The sequence below is a fragment of the Pleuronectes platessa genome, chromosome 14, assembly GCF_947347685.1.
Source record: "Pleuronectes platessa chromosome 14, fPlePla1.1, whole genome shotgun sequence".
Classification (NCBI taxonomy): domain Eukaryota; kingdom Metazoa; phylum Chordata; class Actinopteri; order Pleuronectiformes; family Pleuronectidae; genus Pleuronectes; species Pleuronectes platessa.
The window spans coordinates 25,146,691-25,173,898 of record NC_070639.1 but is presented as its reverse complement, the minus strand read 5'-3'; the positions used below and the strand labels follow the sequence as shown (position 1 = coordinate 25,173,898).

General features: G+C 47.5%; 1 protein-coding gene across 1 annotated transcript in view; it reads left to right on the top strand.

Moving 5' to 3' along the window:
* Positions 1–27,208, top strand: part of ttn.2 (titin, tandem duplicate 2) — a 172,681-nt gene that overhangs the window by 118,427 nt on the left and 27,046 nt on the right. The window contains exons 156-178 of the mRNA XM_053439091.1: positions 9–273; positions 429–755; positions 881–1,165; positions 1,272–1,571; positions 1,658–1,960; positions 2,057–2,332; positions 2,470–2,769; positions 2,854–3,156; positions 3,453–3,752; positions 3,844–4,131; positions 4,218–4,520; positions 4,672–4,974; positions 5,091–5,396; positions 5,758–6,045; positions 6,262–6,552; positions 6,773–7,060; positions 7,181–7,768; positions 7,959–8,063; positions 8,149–8,346; positions 8,470–8,766; positions 8,856–9,443; positions 9,597–9,899; positions 10,031–27,124. Of these exons, the coding sequence (XP_053295066.1) occupies positions 9–273; positions 429–755; positions 881–1,165; positions 1,272–1,571; positions 1,658–1,960; positions 2,057–2,332; positions 2,470–2,769; positions 2,854–3,156; positions 3,453–3,752; positions 3,844–4,131; positions 4,218–4,520; positions 4,672–4,974; positions 5,091–5,396; positions 5,758–6,045; positions 6,262–6,552; positions 6,773–7,060; positions 7,181–7,768; positions 7,959–8,063; positions 8,149–8,346; positions 8,470–8,766; positions 8,856–9,443; positions 9,597–9,899; positions 10,031–27,124 (23,899 nt within the window). The remainder of the gene's footprint in view (positions 1–8; positions 274–428; positions 756–880; positions 1,166–1,271; positions 1,572–1,657; positions 1,961–2,056; positions 2,333–2,469; positions 2,770–2,853; positions 3,157–3,452; positions 3,753–3,843; positions 4,132–4,217; positions 4,521–4,671; positions 4,975–5,090; positions 5,397–5,757; positions 6,046–6,261; positions 6,553–6,772; positions 7,061–7,180; positions 7,769–7,958; positions 8,064–8,148; positions 8,347–8,469; positions 8,767–8,855; positions 9,444–9,596; positions 9,900–10,030; positions 27,125–27,208) is intronic.

The following is a 27,208-nucleotide window of genomic DNA, read 5'->3' as shown; positions in this document are numbered from 1 at the left end:
TAATGCAGGTGAGTAAAGAGGAGATGACAGTGGTGTGGGCTCCTCCTGAGAACGACGGAGGAAAGTCAATTACTGGTTACATCCTGGAGAGGAAAGAGAAGAGGGCGGTCCGCTGGGTGCCGTGCACCAAAAGCCCCATCTCCGAGAGGCGCATGAAAGTCTCCAACCTGATTCCCAACCACGAGTACCAGTTCAGGGTGAAGGCTGAGAATGAGGTTGGTCTTGGCGAGCCCAGCAAACCATGCAGACCCGTCGCAGCCAAAGATCCCATCGGTGAGTTTACAGTCACTGTCCCAGCTCAGTTTTTCCCTTTAGAAGATGTCTTCAAAATTGATTGATTTACATGACGCTTTCATTGAACTTCATATTTCTCCTGTCATCTTATGCTTCATCTATTTTATCAACCTTTTTTTCCTCTATCTCTGCAGAGCCCCCTGGCCCCCCTGCAGGGCTGAAGGTGGCAGACAGCACTAAGACCTCTATCTCACTGTCCTGGTCCAAACCTGTGTACGATGGTGGTGCCCCAATAATTGGCTACAGCTTGGACTTGAGGCTGAAGAGCGAGGCAGACCCTGAAAAGCCCACGGAGGGCTGGACGAAAATTGACACCCATGGCCCATTGGTTCTCACAGAGTTCACCATTGGTCAGCTGGATGAAAAGCAAGAGTATGAGTTTAAGGTTTCGGCCAAAAACCAGGTGGGCTGGGGACGCCACGTCTACCTGAAAGAGGCCGTCTTCCCCAAGGAGGTCTTGGGTATGAATGAAATCTCATATTATATTTCCTTTGGCAGAGGCTTTTATTACTAGAAGTTACTACAGCAAACTGTGCCTTTACAACATAGTTAATGTTAATAATACGAACTCTTTTCATGGCCACAGAGGCTCCAGAGATCGAGCTGGATGCCAGTCTGAGAAAGGGTCTGAGTGTCAGAGCCGGATGTCCGATCAGGCTGTTTGCTGTAATCAGAGGACGACCTGCCCCCAAGGTTACCTGGAAGCGTGTCGGTGTTGACAATGTGATCCGCCGAGGCCACGTGGACCAGGTGGACTCCATGTCCTTCCTGGTAATTCCTGAAAGCACCAGAGAGGATTCTGGGAAATACTCACTGACTCTGTCCAACTCAGCGGGAGAGAAAGCTGTCTTTGTCCGTGTAAAGGTGCTTGGTAAGAAAACTGAAAAATTATTATTAATATTAACCAAATAAAATAAATAAAATACACTGAACATTTCGTATACATTCAAAGTTACTCTTAAATGTTTCCTGTGCAGACACCCCTGGTCCTGTTGGCGGCCTCGAGGCAACTGACGTCACCAAGACATCAGCTCAACTGTCCTGGTTGCCACCAGACAATGATGGTGGCAGTACCATTACCAACTACATTGTGGAGAAACGAGAGGTGGACAGGAAGACATGGAACAAGTGCACGGAGGTCCTGAAGAAGACGAGCTTCAAGGTGACCAACATGACACCTGGAGTCGAGTACTACTTCAGAGTCACAGCCTGCAACAAGTATGGCATTGGTGCTCCTCAGGACTCACCCAAGTCCTACCTGGCAGTCGATCCCATCAGTGAGTATCACCACAGACGTTTGTTTCTTTTCCTCTTTAGCTTTTCTTTTGTCTTTTCTTCTTAACATCTGCTGTGTTGCATCCAGGTGAACCTGACCCTCCAAAGAAGATGGACGTGTTGGAGATCACTAAGAACAGCGCCACACTTGGTTGGCTGAAGCCACTCAGAGATGGTGGAGCCAAATTAAACGGTTATGTGGTGGACTACCAAGAAGATGGCGCACCAGAAGACAAGTGGACACCTTATTCTGTGGTCAAAGACCTGACCATCGTGGTGGTTGGTCTCAAGGAAGGAAAGAAGTACAAGTTTAGAGTGGCAGCCAGGAACTCAGTGGGAGTCAGTCTGGCAAGAGAGGCAGAGGGAATGTTTGAGATCAAGGAGCAGCTCAGTGAGTCGACAGACCTAAACTCTTATAATCACAGAAAATGAATGAGACCAAATCATATCATTATCCTTAATATGTTGTTTCTTCTCCTTTCTCCAGTGGCTCCTAAGGTAATCTTGCCCGATACTGTGACCGTCAGAGCTGGATCCAAGATGGTGATTGAGGCCATTGTGGCAGGTAAACCTGCTCCCCTCTGCAAGTGGAAGCAGGGCAACGAGGCTGTGCTGACCTCTGACCGACTGTCGATTGTCAAGACGCTGACAACCTGCACGCTTATCATCAAAAACGTTACAAGAAACGACAGCGGCTACTACAGCCTGTCAGTGGAGAACAGCACCGCCAAGATCAACCACATCCTCAAAGTCATCGTTATGGGTCAGTCTGAAATACAGGAACTTTAGTTTAAAACTGAAAAGATACGGATCATACTTGTGAATAATGAATAATAGATTGATTACATGTGTTCTTCTAATGTTGTCATCATTAACGACTCATCGTGTGTGTGTCTGCAGACATTCCCGGACCTCCAGAAGCCCCTCTGGAGATTACCGAAAAGGACATTGACTCCTGCACACTGCTGTGGAACTCGCCACAAGAGGACGGGGGCAGCAACATCACCAACTACATTGTAGAGAAGTGTGATGTCAGTGAGGGTGACTGGATCCCAGTGTCCACATCCTGCACTAAAACCAGCTTCAGAATACCAAAGCTGACAACTGGCAAAGAGTACGGCTTCCGAGTCCGTGCTGAGAACAGGTTCGGCATCTCCGAACCCATTTATTCTGAGAAGATGATCGCCAGACATCCATTTGGTGAGTCTAAATTTAGCTGTAGTGGCTCCATCGCTGATAAACAGTTTTACAGAGATCATACTAAACGGTGGCTTTCCTTTATAGATCCTCCCAGTGAGCCCCGAAACCTGCAGGTCAACAAGGTCCACAAGGAATCTGTCATCCTGTCGTGGGAGCCTCCCAGCAGCGATGGCGGCAGCCCCATCACCGGATACTGCATTGAAAAGAAGGAGAGGAACAGCCTTCTGTGGGCGAAGGCCAACGAATCTGTGGTCAAAGCCACCCAGTACACCTGCACCAACCTGATCGAGGGACTGGAATACACGTTCAGGGTGTCAGCACTGAACCTGGCTGCACAGGGCAAACCTTGCAAACAGACGGACTTCATCACCACCAGGAGTGCAGTCGGTACGGAACGTCCTTCCGATGACAACATCATTTTCTTGTCATTTGTTTAATGAAAGAATGCTCAGATAAAAATGAAGAAACTTTACAATTCCAACTTTTAGGGATTATTATGGGGAAAAAAACTAATGACTGTCTGGGTAAAGTAAGATTCTGAAGTTACAATCCTAAAAACTGGAATTAAGAACAGACTTTTTATTTGAATGGTCCACTTGAAGCCATGTTGCTGCATGTTCACACTCAACACTCAATATCAGACAGAATAACTGATTCTACAAACCTTTGTTTCTTCAAACCAGACCCACCAGGTAAACCTGAGGCCATGGATGTGACCAAGAGCTGTGTGTCATTGGTTTGGACCCGACCCGGGCATGACGGCGGCAGCAAGCTGATTGGCTACTACATGGAATACACAAAACTTCCAGAGGAGAAGTGGATTCGCTGCAACGCAAACTGCATCAACATCCAGACGGAGAACTACGTGGTGACTGGCCTGGAGGAGGGTCAACAATACCAGTTTAGAGTCATTGCCAAGACGGCCATCAACATCAGCCTGCCATCAGAGCTGTCTGACCCCATCCCGGTCTTTGCAGAGAACGGTACAACTCCACACAGCACAAGACAACTATCGCTGGCAAATCTGATTATTGACAAGTATTGATGATAATTTTTTCTTCTCCTCCTGGGCAGTTGCTCCTCGTGTGGAGCTGGGTGTCAACATGAAGAACTTGATTGTGGTGAAGGCCGGAGAGAACGTCTCCCTGGATGCTGAGGTATTCGGCAAACCGCTTCCCAACGTGAGCTGGAAAAGAAATGGACTTCCACTGGTCCTCACTGAGGGAATGAAGATGACTCAGAAGAAACATGTTCACCTGCTGGAGCTCTACGCTGTGACCAGGAAGGAGTCTGGAGACTACACTATCACCGCACAGAACATCAACGGCTCCAAGTATGCCACCGTTAAGGTCAAGGTGCTTGGTAAGTTTTTTTTAATATAACTTCGTTCTAGACTTTGTTTAAACAAGATTAGCTGAGAGGTTTACCTGCCCCTGTTTCCCCTGCAGATAAACCAGGCCCTCCAGCTTCTGTGAAAGCTACCAAAGTGTTTGCTGATCGTGTTAAGATTCGATGGGAGCCCCCAGTTGCAGATGGTGGCTCTGAAATCACTAACTACATCATTGAGAAACGTGAGACCAGCAGGGCCAATTGGGCACAGGTCACCTCCAATATCAACGGACACATCACCGACTGCTCAGTAGAGAGACTCATCGAAGGCCATGAGTACCAATTCAGAGTCAGTGCTGAGAACCAGTACGGTGTGGGAGACCCCATCATGACTGACGGTGTCATGGTCAAGAATCCATACGGTATGTTCACACCATTAAAGCTGAAGCCTTTTGTGCTGCACTTCCTATAATGTGCACCGATATGGACTAAAAGAAAACATTTACTGAAATGATTGACAAACACATCGTAAAATATTCTGAAGTCAAGCACTAATGGGAAGTTTTCCTTCAGATGTCCCTGGTCCCTGCGAGCCGCCAGTCATCACTAACATTACCAAAAACTCAATGACAGTCAGCTGGAAGGCTCCAGCTAACGACGGCAAGGCTCCCATTCTGGGCTACATGATGGAGAAGCGTGAGGCCACAGAACTGACCTGGGCTAAGGTCAACCGCCGGCCCGTCATCGACAGGACCATCAAGGCTGCTCAGCTGACGGAAGGCTCAGAGTACGAGTTCAGAGTCATCGCCATCAACAAGGCCGGTCTGGGCAAACCCAGTGATGCCTCCAATGCTGCACTGGCTGTCGATCCCGTCTGTGAGTATCGGCCTTATGAAACAATTTAGAGTGATTAAACAGATTAAATTACGAAATTATGTTTGCGATTATATTTCTGTAAATTATTAACTAATTATTAAAAAATAATTCTACAGATCCTCCCGGTCCACCTGCTTTCCCAAAGGTGGTCGACTCCACCAAGAGCTCGATCAGCCTAAGCTGGACCAAGCCTGCATACGATGGTGGCTGTGAGATCATTGGCTATCTGGTGGAGTGCAAGAGAGCAGAGGCTGAGGACTGGACCAAGTGCAATGTCCCGAAAAAGCTCCAGGCCACTAAATTCGTGGTGACAGGCCTGATGGACAACATCGAGTACCAGTTCAGAGTCACCGCCGTCAACAAGATTGGCTACAGTGAGCCCAGCGAGGTCCCTGAGAACCACACGCCCAAAGACATCCTCAGTACGTTCATCTACTGTTTATTATACCACTTTGTTTTGAGATTCATATGCTGGTCACAGAGCTAACATGGATACCTAACACATCCCTCTCCACTCCCCCACAAAAAGGAAAACCTACTCCTCACAATCATCAGTAAAAGATTTTGTTTATTCATTGTAAGAAAACAACATTTGTCTAACTTGTAACACTTGAGCACACAAGCTAGCAAGCCAGATACAAGCTAATGCCGCCACGTTATCAACTGACATTTAAACATAATAAATAAATACAAATTATGAAAAAAAAGACTTCCCTTTGCCTGAACAAACACATGGTGTATCATTTACAATATAATTAACAAGTTATTTGCTGCTTTCTCTAGTTGCTCCTGAAGCTGAGCTGGATGCTGATCTGAGAAAGGTGTTGGTTCTTCGAGCTGGTGTCACCATGAGGCTCTACGTCCCACTTAGAGGGCGTCCTGCTCCTAAGGTGACATGGACTAAAGTTGACGCCAACCTGAAGGACAGGCAGGGCCTGTTGATCAAGACATCAGAGTGGGACACCTTCCTGATGATCGAAAACGTTAACAGATACGATGCCGGCAAATATGTCCTGACACTGGAGAACAGCAGCGGCTCCAAGAGCTACACCATCGTGGTCAAAGTCCGGGGTAAGAATTTGAGACACAAGAAATGTAACTAAGAAAGTGACAAGGAGTAAACATTCCAGTGACCGTGGGTTTGTTTTGTCACAGGTGGAAAGAAAACAAATCCTTTTCAATATCAATCATTGCAGCTGAAGTCGCTTTAATAATGTAAAGCACTTTCAAATATAGTTGTTGAAACATTGGTTATATTTGTCTAAACATGTTCCTCCTGCTCCACAGACTCTCCCGGACCACCTGTGAACCTGATCGTGAAGGAGACCTCCAGAAACCATGCCTTTATCACCTGGGAGGTCCCAGTGATTGATGGCGGTAGCCCAGTGAAGAGCTACATTGTGGAGAAGCGTCTGGCAGAGAGGAAGGCCTGGACCTGTGTGAATGCAGAGTGTCACAAGATCTCCTTCAGAATCCCAAATCTGGAGGGTGGACAGGCCTACTGCTTCAGAGTGCTGGCAGAAAACTCATATGGCATTGGAGAGGGTTGTGAGACCGCTGGCAGCGTGCGAGCTTCAGGTGGCCACAAGTCATACATTTATTGAATATATATTTTGACACAGTGCAGTAGATTGCTGTAAACTACAGTAGAGCAAAAACACGTGTTCTAGATACAAATAAACAAGAATGTAGTTACTTTCACTGTCTAACTTTCCAGCATCTAACATCTTCATCAACACATTTTGTTTTTGTCACAACCCCTATGTTCCATCTTAACCCAGCTCTCCTTCCTCTTCAGAACAACCTGGTCCGGTGACAGATCTCACAGCTCAGAAGACCACCAAGGACTCGATCACCTTGGGCTGGAAGAAGCCTCTCAGCGATGGTGGAAGCTTCATCACCGCTTACATTGTAGAACAGAGCGAAGGCGAGGAGAAGTGGAAGGAGATCATGAAGGGCAAGAGCAGCTCACACACTATAAGCGAGCTGACCACGGGAAAGGAGTACTTGTTTAAAGTCAAAGCACTAAATGAGTCCGGGGAGGGACCACCCACCGAGCTCACCGTTGTTGCCAAGGACCAGTTTGGTAAGCAATCCCCGCGACAGAAGCTCTCATGCTATCGCTGTTAGTTACAGTCTGTTGTTTTGCTAAAACATAAAATGATATCCAACTATATTCTGAAAATCCTATTTCTGTGTATTTTAGTGCTACCTGAATGCAACCTGAGCAGTCTCCTCGACGGCTGCTGTGTGGTGAAGGAGGGCAGCACCACGCGTATTAACATCCCTATAACAGGAGTGCCCTACCCCACTGCCACCTGGAAGAAGGGTGATACGGGACTCGGAGACACTGGCCGGATGTGCGTGGAGGCATCTCAGGGCTTCACCACTCTGCTGATCAGAGACTGCCACAGAGGAGATGCTGATACCTACACCATCAATGTCAGGAACAATGCTGGGTCCAAGGAGTGCAAGTTTCAGCTGAAGGTGGTCGGCAAGCCTGGCATTTGCAGCGGACCAATTAAGTTTGACGAGATCACTGCTGATGGTATCACTCTGGAGTGGGCACCACCCACAGATGATGGCGGTGCAGAAGTATCTAACTACATTGTGGAGAAGAGAAGAACGACAGACAACAAGTGGGCCACCGTGGCTTCAGCCCTCCAGAAGACCACCATGAGGGTGATCAGGCTCCATGATGGAGTAGAGTACTTCTTTAGAGTTTCCGCTGAGAACAAGTATGGGGTTGGACAGTATCTGAGGTCGGACCCAGTAATTGCACAGCATCCATTCAGTGAGTATCTCACTCTTTACTAATGATAATTAAATAAATGTTGCATCATGTCGAGAAGCAATCACATCTTTTTCGTCTGGTCTAGAAACAAGAAACAATATTGAGACCAACTGAAGTGTGATCAAACACTGGGTTTTATTTCTTATCTTTTTTCCCAATCCTTCCCCCCCACCTCACCTTGCTCTTTCAGATGTGCCCGATGCACCTGCTCCCCCAGAAATCATGAGCATCCGCCATGAGTCAGCCATCTTGACATGGGCTGATCCCAAGGACACCGGTGGCTCCCCAATCACCGGTAAAAGACCGATGGATATCATTTTGTAGTTTAATAATGAAAAACAGCTATCATCATGGCTAACAAAATTGTGTGTTCCCTGTAGGATATCATGTGGAGTTTAAGGACAGGAACAGTCTGATGTGGAAACGGGCCACAAAGACTCCTCTCAGAGTGAAGGAGTGCAGAGTCACTGGGCTGATAGAGGGGCTAGAGTACGAGTTCAGAGTGATGGCTATGAACGTGGCCGGCTTGGGAAAGACCAGCAGGGCCACTGAGGCTGTGGTCGCCCTGGATCCTATTGGTGAGTTTACTCTTTTTCCTGTTTTTTAACAATAAATACCCAAAAGGAAATATGTAAATGCTATTTTTATAGGCGTGTCTAGTGTTTTGCATACTTTAAATGTTTTCACTTATCTTCTGTTAGATGCTCCTGGCAAGCCTGAAGTGATTAACGTCACCAGGACCACGGTCACTTTGATTTGGACTGCTCCCAAGTATGACGGTGGCTACAAGCTGACTGGCTACATGGTGGAGAAGCTGGAATCTGGGGGCAAAGCCTGGGCAAAGGCCAATCATGTCAACATCCAGGGCTGTGCCTTCACCGTCAGCGACCTGTCTGAGGGATCTCAGTATCAATTCAGGGTCAGGGCCAGGAACGGTGCTGGTGCAATCAGTGTTCCTTCAGAGTCTACTGATCTTCTGACCTGCAAGGATGAGTATGGTAAGCTGAAAACTGATTCATGTATTTTGGTAGTTAACACTTGTGTCTGTTGACAATTTAAATGACATTTTCTTACCTTTTCTCTGCAGAGCCACCAACAATTACTATTGACCCTGACATGAAGGATGGAGTATCAGTCAGAGCTGGAGATACCATTGTGATCTCAGCCTCCAGTATTGTCGGCAAACCTCCACCCACTTCTGTCTGGTCCAAGGGAGGCCGTGAGTTCAAGACCTCTGACATCGTCACCATTGCCAGCACCCCCACTTCCTCTATTCTATCCATTAAGTACGCAAGCCGGAAGAACACAGGAGAATACACCATCACCGCCAGCAACCCCTTCGGCATTAAGGAGGAGCATGTAAAGGTGAAGGTCCTGGATGTGCCCGGACCTCCAGGCCCCATTGAAGCTAGTAACATTTCAGCTGAGAAGTGCACTCTGACCTGGCTTCCTCCAGAGGAGGATGGAGGCTGCTCTATCAAGTCCTACATTGTGGAGAAGAGAGAGACCAGCCGCCTGCAGTGGACCAAGCTTGCTGAAAATGTCATGGACTGCAGATGTGTGGCCCACAAACTTATTAAGGGCAATGAGTACATCTTCAGAGTGTCTGCTATAAACCAGTATGGCACTGGAGACTCGAGCAACTCTGGTCCAGTCAAAATGGTTGACAGTTTCCGTAAGTTTTTATGGCTTATATATAATTACAGTGTGTATACTATCTTAAAATAAATACAAATCTAAGTAATAAAGTAGCAAATTACCATATCACCACAGCGTAATGAAAATACTTTATCTGAACAACATATCCTTGTATTTTGTCTCTGCCCAGGCCCACCAGGTCCACCCTCAACCCCAGAGATTGACAACGTGACTCGGACTGCTGTCACCATTTCATGGAAGAGACCAGCACAGGATGGTGGAAGTGAGATCAGAGGATATTGTGTGGAGAGGAAAGAGAGGAGAGGAATGAGATGGGTGAGAGCCTGTAAGCGGACGGTCCCTGACCTGCGCTTTAAGGTGCAAGGCCTGAGCGAGGGAGTAGATTACGAGTTCAGAGTCACTGCTGAGAACAAGGCTGGGTTTGGGGAGCCAAGTGAGCCATCGTGCCCTGTGATGACCAAGGACATCGTGTGTAAGTAAAAGTGGACTTTGTGCTTAAATATTAATTCTATTTTTTTTTAAAAGAATGAATTTACACGTGTAAATAAAGCCCTTAATGACTTTTCTATGCTCTTGTTTTTTGTTTGCTTGTTTGTTTATTAGATCCACCTGGCCCACCGTCCAGTCCCAGAATTACAGATACCACAAAAACGACAGTTACCTTTGCCTGGGGCCGACCCCACTACGACGGTGGTCTGGAAGTAGACGGATACATCGTTGAGTACAAAAAGGAGGGGCTGGATGATTGGGAGACAGAGACACAGTTCCCATTGAAAGCTACTGAAACTGTTATTGGTAAACTTCAAAAAGGTGGTAAATACCACTTTAGAGTCAGCGCTGTTAACTCTGAGGGAGTTGGCGAGCCTGCAGAGGTTGAGAAAGTGACCGAACTTGTGGACCAGGAGTCACTGCCAGACTTTGAGCTGGATGCTGATCTCAGGAGAACCCTAGTGGTCAGGTGTCGTGCTTCCATCCGTCTGTTTGTTCCCATCAGGGGCCGTCCCGTTCCTGAAGTAACTTGGAGCAAAGACGACACCAACCTGAAAACACGTGCACACATTGACACCACAGAGTCCTACACCCTACTGGTTATTCCTGACTGTACCAGATATGACGCTGGAAAGTACCACCTTTGTCTGGAGAATGTTGCTGGAAAGAAGACAGGCTTTGTTAATGTGAAAGTTCTCGACACACCAGGACCACCAGTCAACCTCAAAGAGAGAGAGATCACTAAAAACAGCATCCATCTCCAGTGGGAAATTCCCATTATTGATGGTGGCTCTAAGATTCATAACTATATTATTGAAAAGAGAGAGGCCACCAAGAAGGCATACACAGTGCTTAGCACCACATGGCAGAAGTGTTCCTTCAAATTTACAGCCCTTGAGGAGGGAGCTTACTACTACTTCCGTATATCTGCTGAGAATGACCTGGGTGTGGGTCAGCCTGCAGAAACCGCTGAGCCAATCAGGGTGTCTCAAGCCCCCTCTGCACCAGAGAACTTGTACGTCACAGATGTAACCGCTGACAGTGCCAGTCTAGCATGGATCAAGCCCCTGCATGACGGTGGCAGCTTGATCACTGGATATGTCATTGAGGCCCAGAAGAAGGACACCGACCAGTGGGTCCATGTGGCCGCCATCAAAGCTCTCGACTACACTGTCACGGATCTGATTGAAGGGGCAGAGTATATCTTCCGCATCATGGCTGTCAATGCATCAGGTAGGAGCGACCCCCGTGAGAGCAGGCCTGCGCTTATCAAAGAGCAGACTTCAGCTCCCTCCTTTGACCTGCGGGGAGTCTACCAGAAGACGGTGATTGCCAAGGCAAGGGACCGTGTCAAGATAGAGATTCCAGTGCTTGGCAAACCCAAACCTGATGTTTCCTGGAAGAAAGAAGGTGTAGTGCTCAAGGAGACACAAAGAATCAACACTGAAACAACATCAACATCAACTATCCTCAACATCAATGAGATCAAGAGAACTGATGGGGGCCAGTATTCTATGGTTGGAAAGAACATGCTGGGAACAGTTACAGAGACAATCACAGTCCTAGTCCACGACATTCCAGGTCCTCCCACTGGTCCCATTAAGCTGGATGAGATCTCTTGTGATTACGTTCTTATGTCCTGGGAGGCACCAGAGAGCGATGGAGGCGTTCCTATTAGCAACTATATTGTTGAGATGCGGGAGACTACCGGTACTTCATGGATGGAGTTAGCAGCTACAGTGATTCGCACCACATTCAAGGCAGCTAGACTCAACACTGGAACCCAATATCAGTTCCGTGTCAAAGCCCAGAACAGATATGGCATCGGACCATGCATTGTCTCTGAACAAGTGGTGGCTGCCTATCCGTTTGATGTTCCAAGCCAGCCAGGTATTCCTGTGGTAACATCTTTCAACAAGGATGCAATGACTTTGAGTTGGAATGAGCCATCTTCTGATGGAGGCAGTGCTATTATGGGATATCATGTGGACAGAAAAGAGAGAAATAGTATTCTGTGGCAGAGGATCAGCAAAGCTCTTGTTGTTGGAAATATCTTCAAATCAACAGGCCTTGTTGATGGTATCGCATATGAACACCGTGTTACTGCTGAAAACATGGCCGGTCTCAGCAAACCGAGCAAATCCTCTGAGCCCATGTATGCTTTGGACCCAGTAGACCGACCAGGCAGGCCTGTGGCACTGAATATCACCAGACATGAGGTGACAGTGTCATGGACCAAACCAGAGGGAGATGGTGGATTTTCCATCACAGGATACACAGTGGAGAGGAGAGAGATGCCCAGTGGACGTTGGCTCAAAGCCAACTTCAACAACATCCAAGAAACCATCTACACAGTCAGTGGTCTGACTGAAGATGCAACTTATGAATTCCGTGTGTTTGCTAGAAACTCAGCTGGTTCTGTCAGCGCTCCATCCCAGCCATCAGAGGCAATCACATGCAGAGATGACATTGAAGAGCCCAGGCTTGATGTTGACGCATCATATAGCAGCACTGTTGTTGTCATGGCAGGAGAGGTATTCAAGCTGGAAGCCAGTGTGATTGGTAGGCCACTCCCATCTCTGGTATGGACCAAGGAAGGAAAGGAGCTTGAGGATACAGGCAAGCATGAGATAAAGACATCTGACTTCCACACAGCTCTAATAAACAAAGAATCCCTGAGGAGAGATGGTGGGGCTTTCACTCTGACTGCCAGCAATCCAGGTGGATTTGCCAAGTTCACATTTAATGTCAAGGTGCTCGACAGACCTGGACCACCAGACTCCCTCACTGTAACTGATGTCACTGCTGAAAAATGTGTCCTTAACTGGCTGCATCCAACACACGATGGTGGTGCAAAGATCGAGTACTTTATCATTCAGAGGCGTGAGACCAGTAGGTTGGCATGGACAAATGTGGCTACAGACCTTCAAGCAAATAGATTCAAGGTCACCAAACTTCTGAAGGGCAATGAGTACATCTTCAGAGTCATGGCTGTTAATAAGTACGGTGTGGGTGAACACCTGGAGTCTGAAGCTGTAATCTGTGCCAATCCTTATGTAGCCAGTGATGCACCACAGCAGCCTGAAGTTACCATCATTAGCAAAGACTCAATGGTGGTCTGCTGGGAGCGCCCTGAACATGATGGAGGCAGCAGAATAAACACTTACATAATTGAGAGACGGGATAAGACTGGCCTGCGCTGGGTGAAGTGTAACAAGAGGACTGTCACTGACTTGCGATTCAAGGTTTCTGGCCTCACACCAGGACATGAGTATGAATTTAGAGTTTTTGCAGAGAACAATGCTGGTCTGAGCCAGCCCAGTCCTTCCAGTCCATTGTACAAAGCCATAGACACCATCTTCCAGCCTGGACCTCCAGGGAACCCCAGAGTACTGGACACAACCAAGTCTTCCATCACCCTTGCCTGGAACAAACCTGTCTACGATGGTGGTTCTGAAATCACTGGTTACATTGTGGAGACCTGCCCTCCTGATGAGGATGAGTGGACAATTCACACTCCTAAAAGGGGATGGACAGCCACTTCATTCACCATCACCAACTTGAAGGAAAACCAAGAGTATAAAATTAACATCTGTGCCACTAATTGTGAAGGAGTTGGAGAACCTGCTGCTGTTCCTGGAACCCCCAAGGCAGAGGACAGACTGCTTCCTCCAGAAATTGAACTTGGAGCAGAGCTACGTAAGGTGGTCAGCATCCGAGCCTGCGGCACGCTTAGACTCTTTGTCCCTATAAAGGGCAGACCAGCACCTGAAATAAAATGGTCAAGAGAGCACGGAGAATCCCTAGACAAAGCTATCATTGAAACCACCCCATCATTCACGACTCTTCAGGTAGAAACTGTTGACAGGTTTGATGGAGGCAAATACATTCTGACTGTAGAGAATGCCTCAGGAAGCAAGACAGCCTATGTTAATGTCAGGGTGCTAGATACTCCCGGAGCACCTCAGAATCTATTTGTCAAGGAGGTCACTCGAGATTCAGTTTTCCTTGTTTGGGATGCACCTCTCATTGATGGGGGCTCCAGAGTCCGCAACTACATTGTAGAGAAGCGTGAGTCAACCAGAAAGGCCTACTCCACTGTCTGTGCAAGCTGCCATAAGTCAAGTTGGAAAATTGGAGACCTGGACGAAGGGAAGATGTACTCCTTTAGAATCCTGGCTGAGAACGAATTTGGCATTGGTCTCCCAGTGGAGACCGTTGAACCGATTAAAGTGTCAGAGAAGCCTCTACCACCAGGTAAAGTGTCCCTTCGTGAAGTTACAGGCACCAGTGTCACACTGACATGGGAAAAGCCTGACCATGATGGTGGCAGTAGAATCACTGGCTATATTGTTGAGATGCAAGGCAAAGGCACTGAGAAGTGGACCCAGGTTATGGTAGTGAAGACCAATGCGGCCGTTGTAAGTGGTCTCACACAGGGAGAGGAGTACATGTTCCGTATTTCATCATCCAATGAAAAGGGAGTTAGTGACCCACGTCCTCTCAGTATGCCTGTGGTGGCAAAAGATCTTGTCATTTCACCCATCTTCAAACAGCTTTTTGGCACATTCAGTGTGCTAGCAGGTGATGACCTGAAGATAGATGTACCATATGCTGCCTGTCCTAAGGCCACTGCAACCTGGCTCAAAGATGGCGTTGTTCTCAAGGAGACAACAAGAGTTAATGCTGAAACCACGGACACTAACCTTCTCCTTGTCATTAAGGAGGCTTGCAGAGATGATGTGGGAACATACACCATCAAACTAATCAACACAGCTGGTGAGGCATCCACAGACATCAGTGTTCTTGTCCTGGATAAGCCTGGTCCTCCCACTGGCCCAATTAAGCTGGATGAGGTCACTGCTGACAGTCTGGTATTGAACTGGAATCCTCCAGAATATGATGGTGGTTGTGCCATTAATAATTACATTGTTGAGAAGAGGGACACATCTACCACTAACTGGCAAATTGTGTCAGCTACAGTGGCCAGAACCACAATCAAGGCTGCCCGTCTGAAGACTGGATTCCAGTACCAGTTTAGGATTGCTGCAGAAAATAGATATGGCAAGTCATCGGCCCTTCTGTCTGAAACTATTGTTGCTCAGTATCCATTTGAAGTTCCTAGCACACCTCGTTCTGTTGTGGTCCAATCAGCGACCAAGGAAACCATGGTTGTTGTATGGGATATACCCAGCAATGATGGCGGGAGCAAGATTCTGGGCTATCACCTAGAGCTCAAAGAGAGAAACAGTATACTGTGGGTGAAACAGAACAAACAAATAATCCCAGAGACTAGATTCAAGGTTGTTGGCCTTGAAGAAGGTATTGAATATGAGTTCAGAGTCTATGCAGAGAACATAGTCGGCCACAGCAAAGCTAGCAAACTGAGCGAAATGCAAGTGGCAAGAGATCCTTGTGAAAGACCAGGAAAACCAGAGGCTGTCATTGTGACAAGACACCAAGTGACTCTCAGATGGACCAAGCCTGATTATGACGGTGGCATTAAGATCACAGGTTATCTGGTTGAGAAGAAGGAGGAAGCTGGTCGCTGGATGAAGGCCAGTTTCACCAACATCATTCAGACTGAATTTGTTGTCACAGGACTTATTGAAGATCAGATTTATGAGTTCCGTGTCATTGCCAGGAATGCAGCAGGTGTTCTTAGTCTGCCCTCTGATTCAACTGGAGCTATCACAGCCAAGGATGAGGTGGATCCACCCCAGATTGACTTGGATGCTAAGTACTCCCAGGCTGTGGTGGTAAATGCTGGGGAGACATTCAGGCTTGAGGTAACTGTCAGTGGTAAACCTGTTCCCACAATACACTGGCTAAAGGAGGGTAAGGAGATTACTGACGCTGCCCGCCTGGAGCTCAAGAACACAGACTTTAAAGCTTGTATAGTTGTTAAAGAAGCCGTCCGGGTTGATGGAGGTCAGTACACTTTGCTGGTAAAGAATGTTGGAGGAGAGAAATCTGTTAACATTAATGTCAAGGTCCTGGACAGACCAGGTCCTCCTGAGGGCCCTGTATCCATCTATGGTGTAACCAATGAGAAATGCTCCATTTCCTGGAAACCTCCTTTGCAAGACGGCGGCAGCGATGTTTCACATTACATTGTTGAGAGGAGGGAAACCAGCAGACTGGTTTGGACTGTTGTTGAGCCTAAAGTTCAGACACTGAACCTAAAGATCACAAAGCTTCTTCCTGGAAATGAGTATATTTTCAGAGTGATTCCAGTCAACAAATATGGAGTCGGTGAGCCTCTGGAATCTGATGCAATGATTGCCAGAAATCCATTTGTTACCTCCGACCCACCAACAGAGGTAGAAGTCCCAACAATCACCAAAGACTCCATGGTGGTGACTTGGGAGAGACCAGCTCATGATGGTGGCAGTCCTATCCAGGGATACATTGTTGAGAAACGGGACAAGGATGGTGTGAGATGGACTAGGTGCAACAAGCGTACAGTAAGTGAGCTGCGATTCAGAGTCACAGGGCTCCTAGAAAACCACAGCTATGAATTCAGAATTGCCACTGAGAATGCCGCTGGTGTTGGCACACCTAGTACACCAACAGTGTACTATAAAGCATTGGATCCTATCTTCAAACCTGGTCCACCCAACAACCCTAAGGTGGTTGACACATCAAGGTCCACTGTTTCCTTGACATGGGGCAAACCAATCTATGATGGTGGATGTGAGATTCAAGCTTATATTGTGGAGGCCTGCAATGGGGCATCTGATGAGTGGTGTATGTGCACTCCTCCCAATGGAATTGCAGATACTGCGTTTACAGTGAAAAAGCTTCTTGAGAAGCATGAGTACCAGTTCCGAGTGTGTGCCATCAACAAAGTTGGTGTTGGTGAGCATGCTGATGTTACTGGAAAAATTCTCCTTGAGGAGAAGCTTGAGGCTCCCGATCTTGACCTGGACTCTGAAATGAGAAAGATGATCAACATTAGGGCGGCAAGCACTCTCAGGCTGTTTGTTCCTGTGAGAGGTCGTCCAGCTCCTGAGGTGAAATGGGGTAAAGCTGAGGGGGAGATCAGGGAGACTGCCCAGATTGACAACACAGGCAACTACGCTTCTCTTGTCATTGAGAATGTTGACAGATTTGACAGTGGCAAGTACACCCTAACTGCAGAGAATGCCAGTGGAGTGAAGTCAGTCTTCATTAGTGTCAGGATCCTGGACTCACCTAGTCCACCAATTAACTTTACAGTGAAGGAGATAACAAAAAATTCTGTCACTCTTACATGGGAGCCTCCACTTCTGGATGGTGGCTCAAAGATAAAAAATTATATTCTTGAGAAACGTGAGAGCACCAGGAAAGTTTACTCACCCATCACTACCTGCAATAGGATGTCATGGAAAGTGGAGCCTCTTCCAGAGGGTGGAATCTTCTTCTTCAGAGTCCTGGCTGAGAATGAATATGGTTATGGTCTCCCAGCCAAAACAATAGAACCAATTAAAATATCTGAGAAGCCTCAGCCACCTGGCAAAGTCAGTGTTGTTGATGTGACACACAGCACTGTGACCCTCGCCTGGGAGAAACCTCAACATGATGGTGGCAGTAGAATCAGTCACTATGAAGTTGAACTCGCACCTAAGGACAGTGGCGCTTGGTCAGTGTGTACTAGTGTGAAAGCTCTGGAGACGGTAGTGACAAACCTACTCAAGGGAGAGGAGTATAATTTCCGAGTTCTAGCTGTAAATGACAAGGGGAAAAGCGACCCCAGACAACTAGGCCAATCGGTTGTTGCAAAGGACCTTGTGATTGATCCTGCTGTTAGACCCAGGGTGAGCACCTACAGTGTCCAGGTAGGGTATGACCTCAAGATAGAGGTCCCAGTTGCTGGTCATCCAAAGCCAACGATTACCTGGACCAAGGATGGTTCTGCTCTTAAGCAGACCACAAGAGTCAATGTTACAGACTCAGCACATCACACCACCCTCACCATAAAGGATGCCACCAAAGAGGATGGGGGCATGTATAGCATCAATGTCTCAAGTCCCCTGGGCTCCAAAGATGCCACTATTGAGGTGATCACGCTGGACAAACCAGGCCCACCAACCGGACCTGTCAAGTTGGAGGACATAAGTGCAGAGAGCATCACTCTTAGCTGGGAACCTCCTACATACACAGGTGGATGCCCAATCTCAAACTATGTGGTGGAGAAGAGAGACACAACTACAACCAACTGGGTGGTAGTATCTGCCACTGTTGCCAGAACCACACTAAAAGTGAGCAATCTGAAGACAGGTGCTGAATATCAGTTCAGAATCTATGCTGAGAATAGATATGGAAAGAGCTATGCGATTGATTCAGAGCCTGTTTTGGCACAGTATCCATTCCAAGAGCCTGGCCCTCCAGGCACACCATTTGTGTCTTCATACACCAAGGACTTCATGGTAGTTGAGTGGCACTCGCCCCCATCTGATGGAGGAAGTGCCATTTTGGGCTATCATCTGGAGAGGAAAGAGAAGAACAGTATCCTCTGGACCAAGATTAACAAAATGCTGATCCAAGACTGCAGATATAAGTCTACTCCACTTGAGGAAGGTATTGAGTATGAGTATAGAGTGTATGCAGAGAATATTGTTGGCATTGGAAAATGCAGCAAAGTCTCTGAGGTTTACGTAGCCCGCGACCCATGTGATCCCCCTGGCTGTCCTGAGGCTGTGATCGTGACCAGGCACTCTGTGAAGCTTAGGTGGACCGCTCCAGTGTATAATGGGGGAAGCTTAGTTACAGGCTATGTAGTGGAGAAACGTGACCTTCCTGAAGGAAAGTGGATGAAGGCTAGCTTTGCAAACATCCTTGATTATGAATTCACAGTTACAGGCCTGACAGAGGAGAGTAAATATGACTTCAGAGTAATCGCAAGGAATGCAGCTGGTGCTGTTAGCAAGCCATCTGAGTGCACAGGATCCATCACAGCCAAGGATGAAGTTGACCCACCAAAATGTGAGACAGACCCGATATATAACCAGTGCCTTGTTATCAGTGCTGGGGAGACTTTCAATCTGGAGGCCACTGTGGGAGGGAAGCCCATCCCTACAGCCCAGTGGTTCAAGGGGAATGTCGAAGTGGAAAACTCAGCAAGGGCCGATATCAAAAACACTGATTTCAAGGCTTTGCTTGTTGTGAAAGATGCCATCAGAGTGGATGGTGGCCAGTACACTCTGGTTCTGACTAATGTGGCTGGAACAAAGACTGTCCCATTCAGTGTTAAGGTACTGGACAGACCAGGCCCCTCAGAAGGACCTCTTACTGTCAGCAATGTCACTGAGGAGAAGTGCTCACTGTCATGGCTGCCACCCAGGCATGATGGAGGAGCGAGCATATCTCACTATGTCATTCAAAAGAGAGAAACCAGCCGCCTTGCATGGACTGTGGTCTCCAGTGACTGTGGAGCTACCATGTTCAAGGTTACGAAACTGTTGAAGGGCAATGAATACATCTTCAGAGTCATGGCTGTCAACAAATATGGCATGGGTGAGTCTCTTGAGTCAACACCAGTTATCATGAGAAATCCATTTGTTCCTCCTGGTGCACCTCAGGAACTTGAGATCACTAACATTACAAGGGACTCCATGACTGTCTGCTGGAACCGCCCCGAGACCACCGGAGGCAGTGAGATTGTTGGTTATATCATTGAGAAGAGAGACAGAGCTGGAGTGAGATGGACCAAGTGCAACAAACGCCGGGTGACAGACTTGCGTTTCAGAGTAACAGGATTAACTGAGGAACATGAATATGAATTCAAGGTCACTGCTGAGAATGCAGCTGGAATGGGACAGTCAAGCCCACCTACACCCTACCTCAAAGCCTGTGACCCCACCTTTGAACCAGGCTGTCCATCCAATGCTCATGTACTCGACATAACTAAAGACTCCGTCAGCCTGGCCTGGCATAGGCCCATCTATGATGGTGGATGTGAGATTCAAGGATATGCTGTGGAAATTACCAAAGCCGAGGAGGAGGAGTGGACCATGTGCACCCCGCCGTCTGGAGTTAAAGCTACCAAGTTTACTATCACTAAGCTGGTAGAGCACCAGGAATATAAGGTGCGCATCTGTGCCATCAATAAGCTGGGTGTTGGTGAGCCCACCGAGATCCAGGGAGTTATAAAACCTTTGGATAAGATTTATCCTCCAGAGATGATTCTGGATTCAGAACTAAGGAAGGGAATAGTTGTCAGGGCAGGTGGCTCAATGAGAATTTGCATTCCATTTAAGGGACGTCCTACTCCTGAGATCAGCTGGGCTAAGGAGGATGGTCAACTGCCCAGTAAAGTTCAGATAGAGACTGGGGAAGATTACACTCAGCTCTCCATTGACATCTGTGACAGATATGATGCTGGAAAATACATCCTCAACATGGAAAATACTGCTGGCACCAAATCAGCCTTTGTATCTGTTAAGGTCCTGGACACTCCAGGGGCCCCTCTGAATTTAACTGTAAAAGACATCAAGAGAGAAAGTATTACTCTGACATGGGAGCCTCCTCTTATTGATGGTGGTTCAAGAATAACAAATTACCTGGTTGAAAAGCGAGAGTCCAACAGGATTGTTTATTCCAATGTGGACAACAAGTGTACAAAGACAAGCTACCGTATCACCGGCCTCACTGAAGGAACGATCTACTATTTCAGAGTCTTAGCTGAGAACGAGTTTGGCATGGGACAGCCAGCTGAGACAGAGGATGCAGCTAAAACATCTGAGCCTCCTCTCCCTGTAGGTAAGGTCACTTTGACTGAAGTGACCAAAACTTCTGCCTCACTCTCTTGGGAGAAGCCAGATCACGATGGAGGCAGCAGGATAATGGGCTTCTATATTGAAATGCAGCCTGTGGGCTCAGAGGAATGGGTGGTGGCCGCTACAACTAAAGCTTGTGAGGGCACTGTCACAGGCCTTAGTGCAGGACACGAGTACCTGTTGAGAGTGACAGCATTCAATGAGAAGGGCAAGAGTGACCCCAGGCCTCTAGCTGCACCAGTCACTGCTAAGGATGTAACATTCGAGCCCGGATTCAAGATGGCATCGAACACTTACAGTTTACAGCAGGGTGATGATCTGAAGATCGAGATTCCGGTAATAGGAAGACCTGTTCCCAAGGTTGAGTGGAAAAAGGACGGACAAGCTCTTAAGGAGACAACCAGATTAAATGTGTCTGGCACACCATCATCTACCAAGCTGTGCATTAAGGATGCAAATCGGGAAGACTCTGGCAAATACACTATCACAGCCACCAGCAGTGCTGGATCAACTACAGAGGAGATTACTGTTATTATCCTTGATAAGCCTGGCCCACCCACAGGCCCTGTGAAGATTGAGGAGGTGAGCTCTAATTATGTCGTTCTCTCCTGGGAGCCACCAGCATATACTGGAGGCTGTCAGATCAACAACTACATTGTGGAGAAGAGAGACACAACTACAACAGCATGGCAAATTGTGTCTGCTACTATTGCCAGAACAACTATCAAAGTCACCAATTTAAAGACTGGAGTTGAGTATCAATTCAGAGTGTCTGCTGAGAATAGATATGGAAAGAGTTCTGCCATTTTCACGCCTGCCGTTATTGCTCAGTATCCATTCAGTGAGCCTGCCGCCCCAGGAACCCCAGGTGTTTCTGCCGCAACCAAGGATAACATGGTGGTTGAGTGGAAGCCTCCCACCAACGACGGAGGCAGTCCCATCTTGGGCTATCACCTTGAAAGAAAGGAGAAGAACAGCCTCTTGTGGACTAAACTCAACAAGCTTCTAATCCCAGACACACGTTTCAAAACTACAGAGCTGGAAGAAGGTATTGAGTATGAATTCAAAGTCTATGCTGAGAATATTGCAGGAATCAGCCCAGCTAGCAAGGTCTCTGAGAGCACAGTGGCCAGGGACCCCTGTGACCCACCAGGCACTCCGGATGCTATTGATATCACTAGAAACCATGTGACACTCCAGTGGACCAGGCCTCAGTATGATGGAGGCAGTGCTATCACTGGCTATGTGATTGAGAGGAGGAAGCACCCTGATACCCGCTGGATGAAGGCCAGCTTCACCAACATCCTTGACACCCAGTTCACACTCACTGGCCTGACTGAGGATTGTGTTTATGAGTTTAGAGTCATTGCCAGGAATTCTGCTGGCATTTTCAGCCGTCCCTCTCAGACCACAGGAGAAATTACTGCTAAAGATGAAATTGAGGCTCCAGGAGCCACCATGGATCCTAAATTTAAAGATCTGACCGTTGTTCATGCTGCTGAAACATTCACCATTGATGCTGACTACACAGGAAAGCCTCTGCCTGAGGTCATTTGGTTAAAGGATGGAAAGGAGATTGACAAAGCCACTCAACGAATGGAGGTAAAGACCACGCTGACACGTACCATCCTGACAGTCAAGGAGTGCATTAGAGTTGATGGCGGCCATTTTGTCCTCAAACTTGTCAATGTGGGAGGAATTAAGATGATCCCAGTTAATGTTAAAATTCTGGATAGACCTGGTCCTCCAGATGGCCCACTAGAAGTCAAAGGAGTCACAGCTGAGAAATGTTATCTTCACTGGAACCATCCTTCACATGATGGCGGAGCCAGCATCTCTCACTACATGATTGAGAAAAGAGAGACCAGTCGTTTGTCGTGGACCATGGTTGAGCCCAAGATTCAGGCCATAAGCTACAAAATCACAAAACTGTTGCCTGGCAATGAGTACATCTTCAGAGTCACTGCTGTGAATAAATACGGTGTTGGTGAGCCTTTGGAATCTGAGCCTGTTGTTGCCCGTAACCCCTTCACCACATCCAGTGCCCCCTCCACCCCAGAGGCCAGCGCTATCACTCGGGATTCCATAGTACTTACCTGGGAGAGGCCAGAGGATAACGGAGGAGCTGAAATTGAAGGATATATCCTTGAAAAACGTGATAAGGATGGCATCAGATGGACTAAATGCAACAAGAAGAGACTGAGTGACCTGAGATTCAGATGTTCTGGTCTCACAGAGGGTCATTCCTATGAATTCAGGGTCTCAGCGGAAAATGCTGCCGGTGTTGGAAAACCTAGTGCACCTTCAGAATATATGAAGGCCTGTGATGCCACTTATCCACCAGGACCTCCAAATAACCCCAAAGTCACAGACCATTCAAGCACCACAGTCTCGCTGATCTGGTCTAGGCCTATCTATGATGGTGGAGCAGAGATCACTGGATACGTTGTTGAAATGAAGGAGGCAGCAGATGTCGAATGGGTCAGTTGCACTCCACAAACTGGTGTACAAGTTACTCACTATACTGTAAAGAAATTGAAGGAGAATGCAGAGTACAATTTCCGAGTGTGTGCTGTTAATTGTGAGGGAGTAGGGGAGCATGTTGACCTACCCGGCTCTGTGGTTGCTGCAGAGAAGCTGGAAGCTCCTGAAATCGAACTAGATGCTGACCTTAGGAAGATGGTCAATGTTCGAGCCACTGCTAGCCTCCGTCTGTTTGTGCCAATCAGGGGAAAGCCTGAGCCTGAGGTCAGATGGTCAAAGGCTGATGGTACCCTGAATGAGCGTGCCCAGATTGAAGTCACAAGCTCTTACACAATGCTGGTGATTGATAATGTTGACAGATTTGACACTGGAAAATATCTACTCAAACTTGAGAACCTCAGTGGCTCGAAATCAGCCTTCATCAATGTTCGAGTTCTGGACTCCCCCAGCGCACCTACTAACCTGGAGGTCAAGGACGTAAAGAGAAATTCTGTCTCTCTCTCCTGGGAGCCTCCTCTCATTGATGGCGGGGCTAAGATTTCACATTATATTGTGGAGAAGAGAGAGCAGAAGAGAATGGCTTTCACCAGTGTTTCCAACAACTGTGTGAGGAACTCCTACATCATTTCTGACCTACAGGAGGGAGGCCGATACTATTTCCGTATATTAGCTGTTAATGAACTTGGAGTAGGTCTGCCTGCTTCCACAGATGTAGTCAAGGTGTCTGAGGCTCCTTTGCCTCCTGGTAAGATTATCTTGGAAGACGTTACTCGCCATACTGTTAAACTTTCATGGGAGAAACCGGATCATGATGGAGGCAGCAAGATCACAATGTATATTGTGGAGATGCAGCCCAAGGGAGATGACAAATGGACTGTGTGCAGTGAAGTTAAAGCACTGGAAGCTACTATTGATGGACTTACAACTGGAGAGGAATACTCCTTCAGGGTGACTGCTGTAAATGATAAGGGCAAGAGTGATGCCAAACCTCTGGCTGCCCCTGTGGTGGTAAAGGACATCACAGTAGAGCCCACCATCAACTTGGTGTTCAACACATACAGTGTTAGAGCAGGAGATGACCTGAAGATTGACGTTCCCTTCAAAGGAAGACCTCAGCCAGAGGTGTCCTGGAGGAAGGACCGCCAGGTGCTTAAGCAGACAACCAGGGTCAATGTTCTTACCTCTAGGACCTCTTCCAAGATTTTCATCAAGGATGCAACCAAAGACGATGTAGGAAAGTATGAGATTACTTTGACTAACTCTATTGGTACCAAGAAAGCTGATATCTCTGTTATAATCCTGGACAAACCTGGTCCACCAAGCAACATTAAGATGGACGAGGTGAGTGCTGACTTCATCTGTCTGTCTTGGGATCCTCCATCCTATGACGGTGGATGCCAGATTAACAACTATGTAGTGGAGAAGAGAGACACTACGACAACCACATGGCAGATTGTCTCAGCCACTGTAGCCAGGACATCAATTAAGGTTGTTCGGCTCAATCAGGGAATAGAGTACCAGTTCCGTATCGCAGCTGAGAACCGTTATGGCAAGAGTCATGCTATTGACTCTGCTCCTGTTGTTGCTCAGTATCCCTTCGAGCCTCCTGGTCCGCCAACCAACCTCCATGTTGCCAATGCCACCAAGAGTGGCATGCTTGTGACGTGGGGCAGACCTGCAAGCGATGGGGGAAGCCCTGTAATTGGTTATCATATTGAATGCAAAGACCAAAGTAGCATTCTATGGACAAAGGTCAACAGAGGACTGCTAGCTGAGAACCAGTTTAAGATGACAGGCATTGAAGAAGGTCTTCTGTATCAGTTTAGAGTGTATGCTGAGAATATTGCTGGCATTGGTACATGCTCTAAGGCCAGTGATGCTGTGGCAGCCAGAGATCCATGTGATCCCCCACATAACCTTAGAGTCACCAACGTTACCAGGAGCTCAGTTTCTCTCTTCTGGGAGCGGCCAGAGTACGAATTTGGATCAAAGATTACCGGCTACATTATTGAGCGTAAAGAGCTTCCCAATGGTCGCTGGCTGAAATGCAACTTCAATAATCTGCAGGAGACCTACTTTGACGTCACAGGCCTCACAGAAGATGTCCAATATGACTTCCATGTTATTGCTAAGAATTCTGCAGATCAGCTAAGTGTTCCTTCAGAGAGCAGCGGTCCAGTTACAGTAAAGGATGATGTAGACCCTCCCACTATCATCCTGGAAGAGAAGCTCAGACAGCTGGTTGTCATTAAAGCTGGAGAAATCATCAGAGTTGATGCTGAAATCACAGGCCGTCCACTCCCTGTTGTCTCATGGTCTAAGGATGGAAAAGAGATTGCGGCCAAATTTAGGTGTGAAATTACTTCCACAAATTTCGCAACCACCCTGATTGTCAGAGACGCTATCAGGAAGGACTCTGGCCAGTATGTCCTGTCCCTGCACAATGTGGCAGGAACCAGGTCTGTTGCTATCAATTGTAAAGTTTTGGATAGACCTGGACCATCTTCAGGACCATTGGCAGTGTCCGGACTCACAGCAGAGAAATGCACTATAACATGGGGACCCCCTCAGGAGAACGGTGGTGCTGACATCATGCACTATATTGTGGAGAAACGTGAGACAAGTCGCCTGGCCTGGACTCTTGTCTATGGAGACATGAAAGCAACTACCTGTAAAGTGACTAAGTTACTAAGAGGAAATGAGTATGTCTTCAGAGTTAGGGGAATCAACAAATATGGGGATGGTGAAGCCCTGGAGAGTGAGCCAGTTAAGGCCTTGGATCCATTCACTGTTCCTTCAGCTCCCACAAATGTCCAAGTCACTGCTGTTACTAGTGAAGCAATGACCATCTGTTGGGAAAGACCCAATTCTGATGGAGGCAGCAGTATCTATGGCTATGTCATTGAAAAGCGAGAGAAGACTGGTCTTCGCTGGTGCCGTGTGAACAAGAAACCTGTTTATGACCTCAGAGTCAAAGCCTCACATCTTCGTGCTGGCTGTGAGTACGAGTACATAGTGTTTGCAGAGAATGCTGCTGGCCTCAGTGCTGCTAGCATGCCTTGCCCACTCACCAAGGCTGAAGACCCACAGTTCCTGCCTTCACCTCCTGCTAAGCCTAAGATCATTGACTCTACAAAGACCACTGCCACCCTGTCATGGAATAAGCCGCTATTTGATGGTGGAGCCCCTGTGACTGGCTACAGAGTAGAATACAGGAAGACTTTAGATGATGAATGGTTTGTTGGAGTCCAGAACACCAAGAACACAGAGTTTACTGTGGTGGGATTGACACCTGGGGCTGAATATGTGTATGTTGTCAAGTCCATTAACAAGATTGGGGTCAGTGAGCCCAGTCCTGAGTCAGACAAACAGGTTGCCAAAGAAAGAGAGGAGGAGCCAGTTTTTGACATCAGTAATGACATGAGGAAGACTCTTATTGTGAAGGATGGTAGCTCATTCACTATGACAGTGCCCTTCAGAGGCAAACCCATCCCCAGTGTTACATGGGCTAAACCTGATGTTGACCTCAGAGTCCGTGCTGTCATCGACACCACAGACACCTTCACCTCCATCACCTTAGAGCAGGCAACTCGCAACGACTCTGGCAAATACATAGTCACCTTGTCTAGCTTAGCTGGAACCTCCTCCTTGACACTCAATGTCAGAGTTCTGGACTCTCCTGGACCCCCTGCCAGTGTAGAAGTCAAGGACGTAACTAAGACCTCTGCTACTGTAACATGGGACACTCCTGAAAATGAGGGAGGAGCACCTGTCAAGAACTACCTTGTTGATTTCCGTGAGGCCAGCAAGAAAGGCTGGACTAGATTGACTGACACCTGTAACAGACTGACATACAGGGTGAGCGACTTGCCAGAAGGAGCAGTTTATTACTTCAGAGTGACAGGCCAGAACGAGTACGGTGTTGGTGTTCCTGCTGAGACCAAAGAAGGAACCAAGATAACAGGTATTGAATTTTATGTTGGTAATATTATAGTCTTATATATGGTCTTAAACCCACCTGTATTTCAAAACAAAACAAATCATGTCG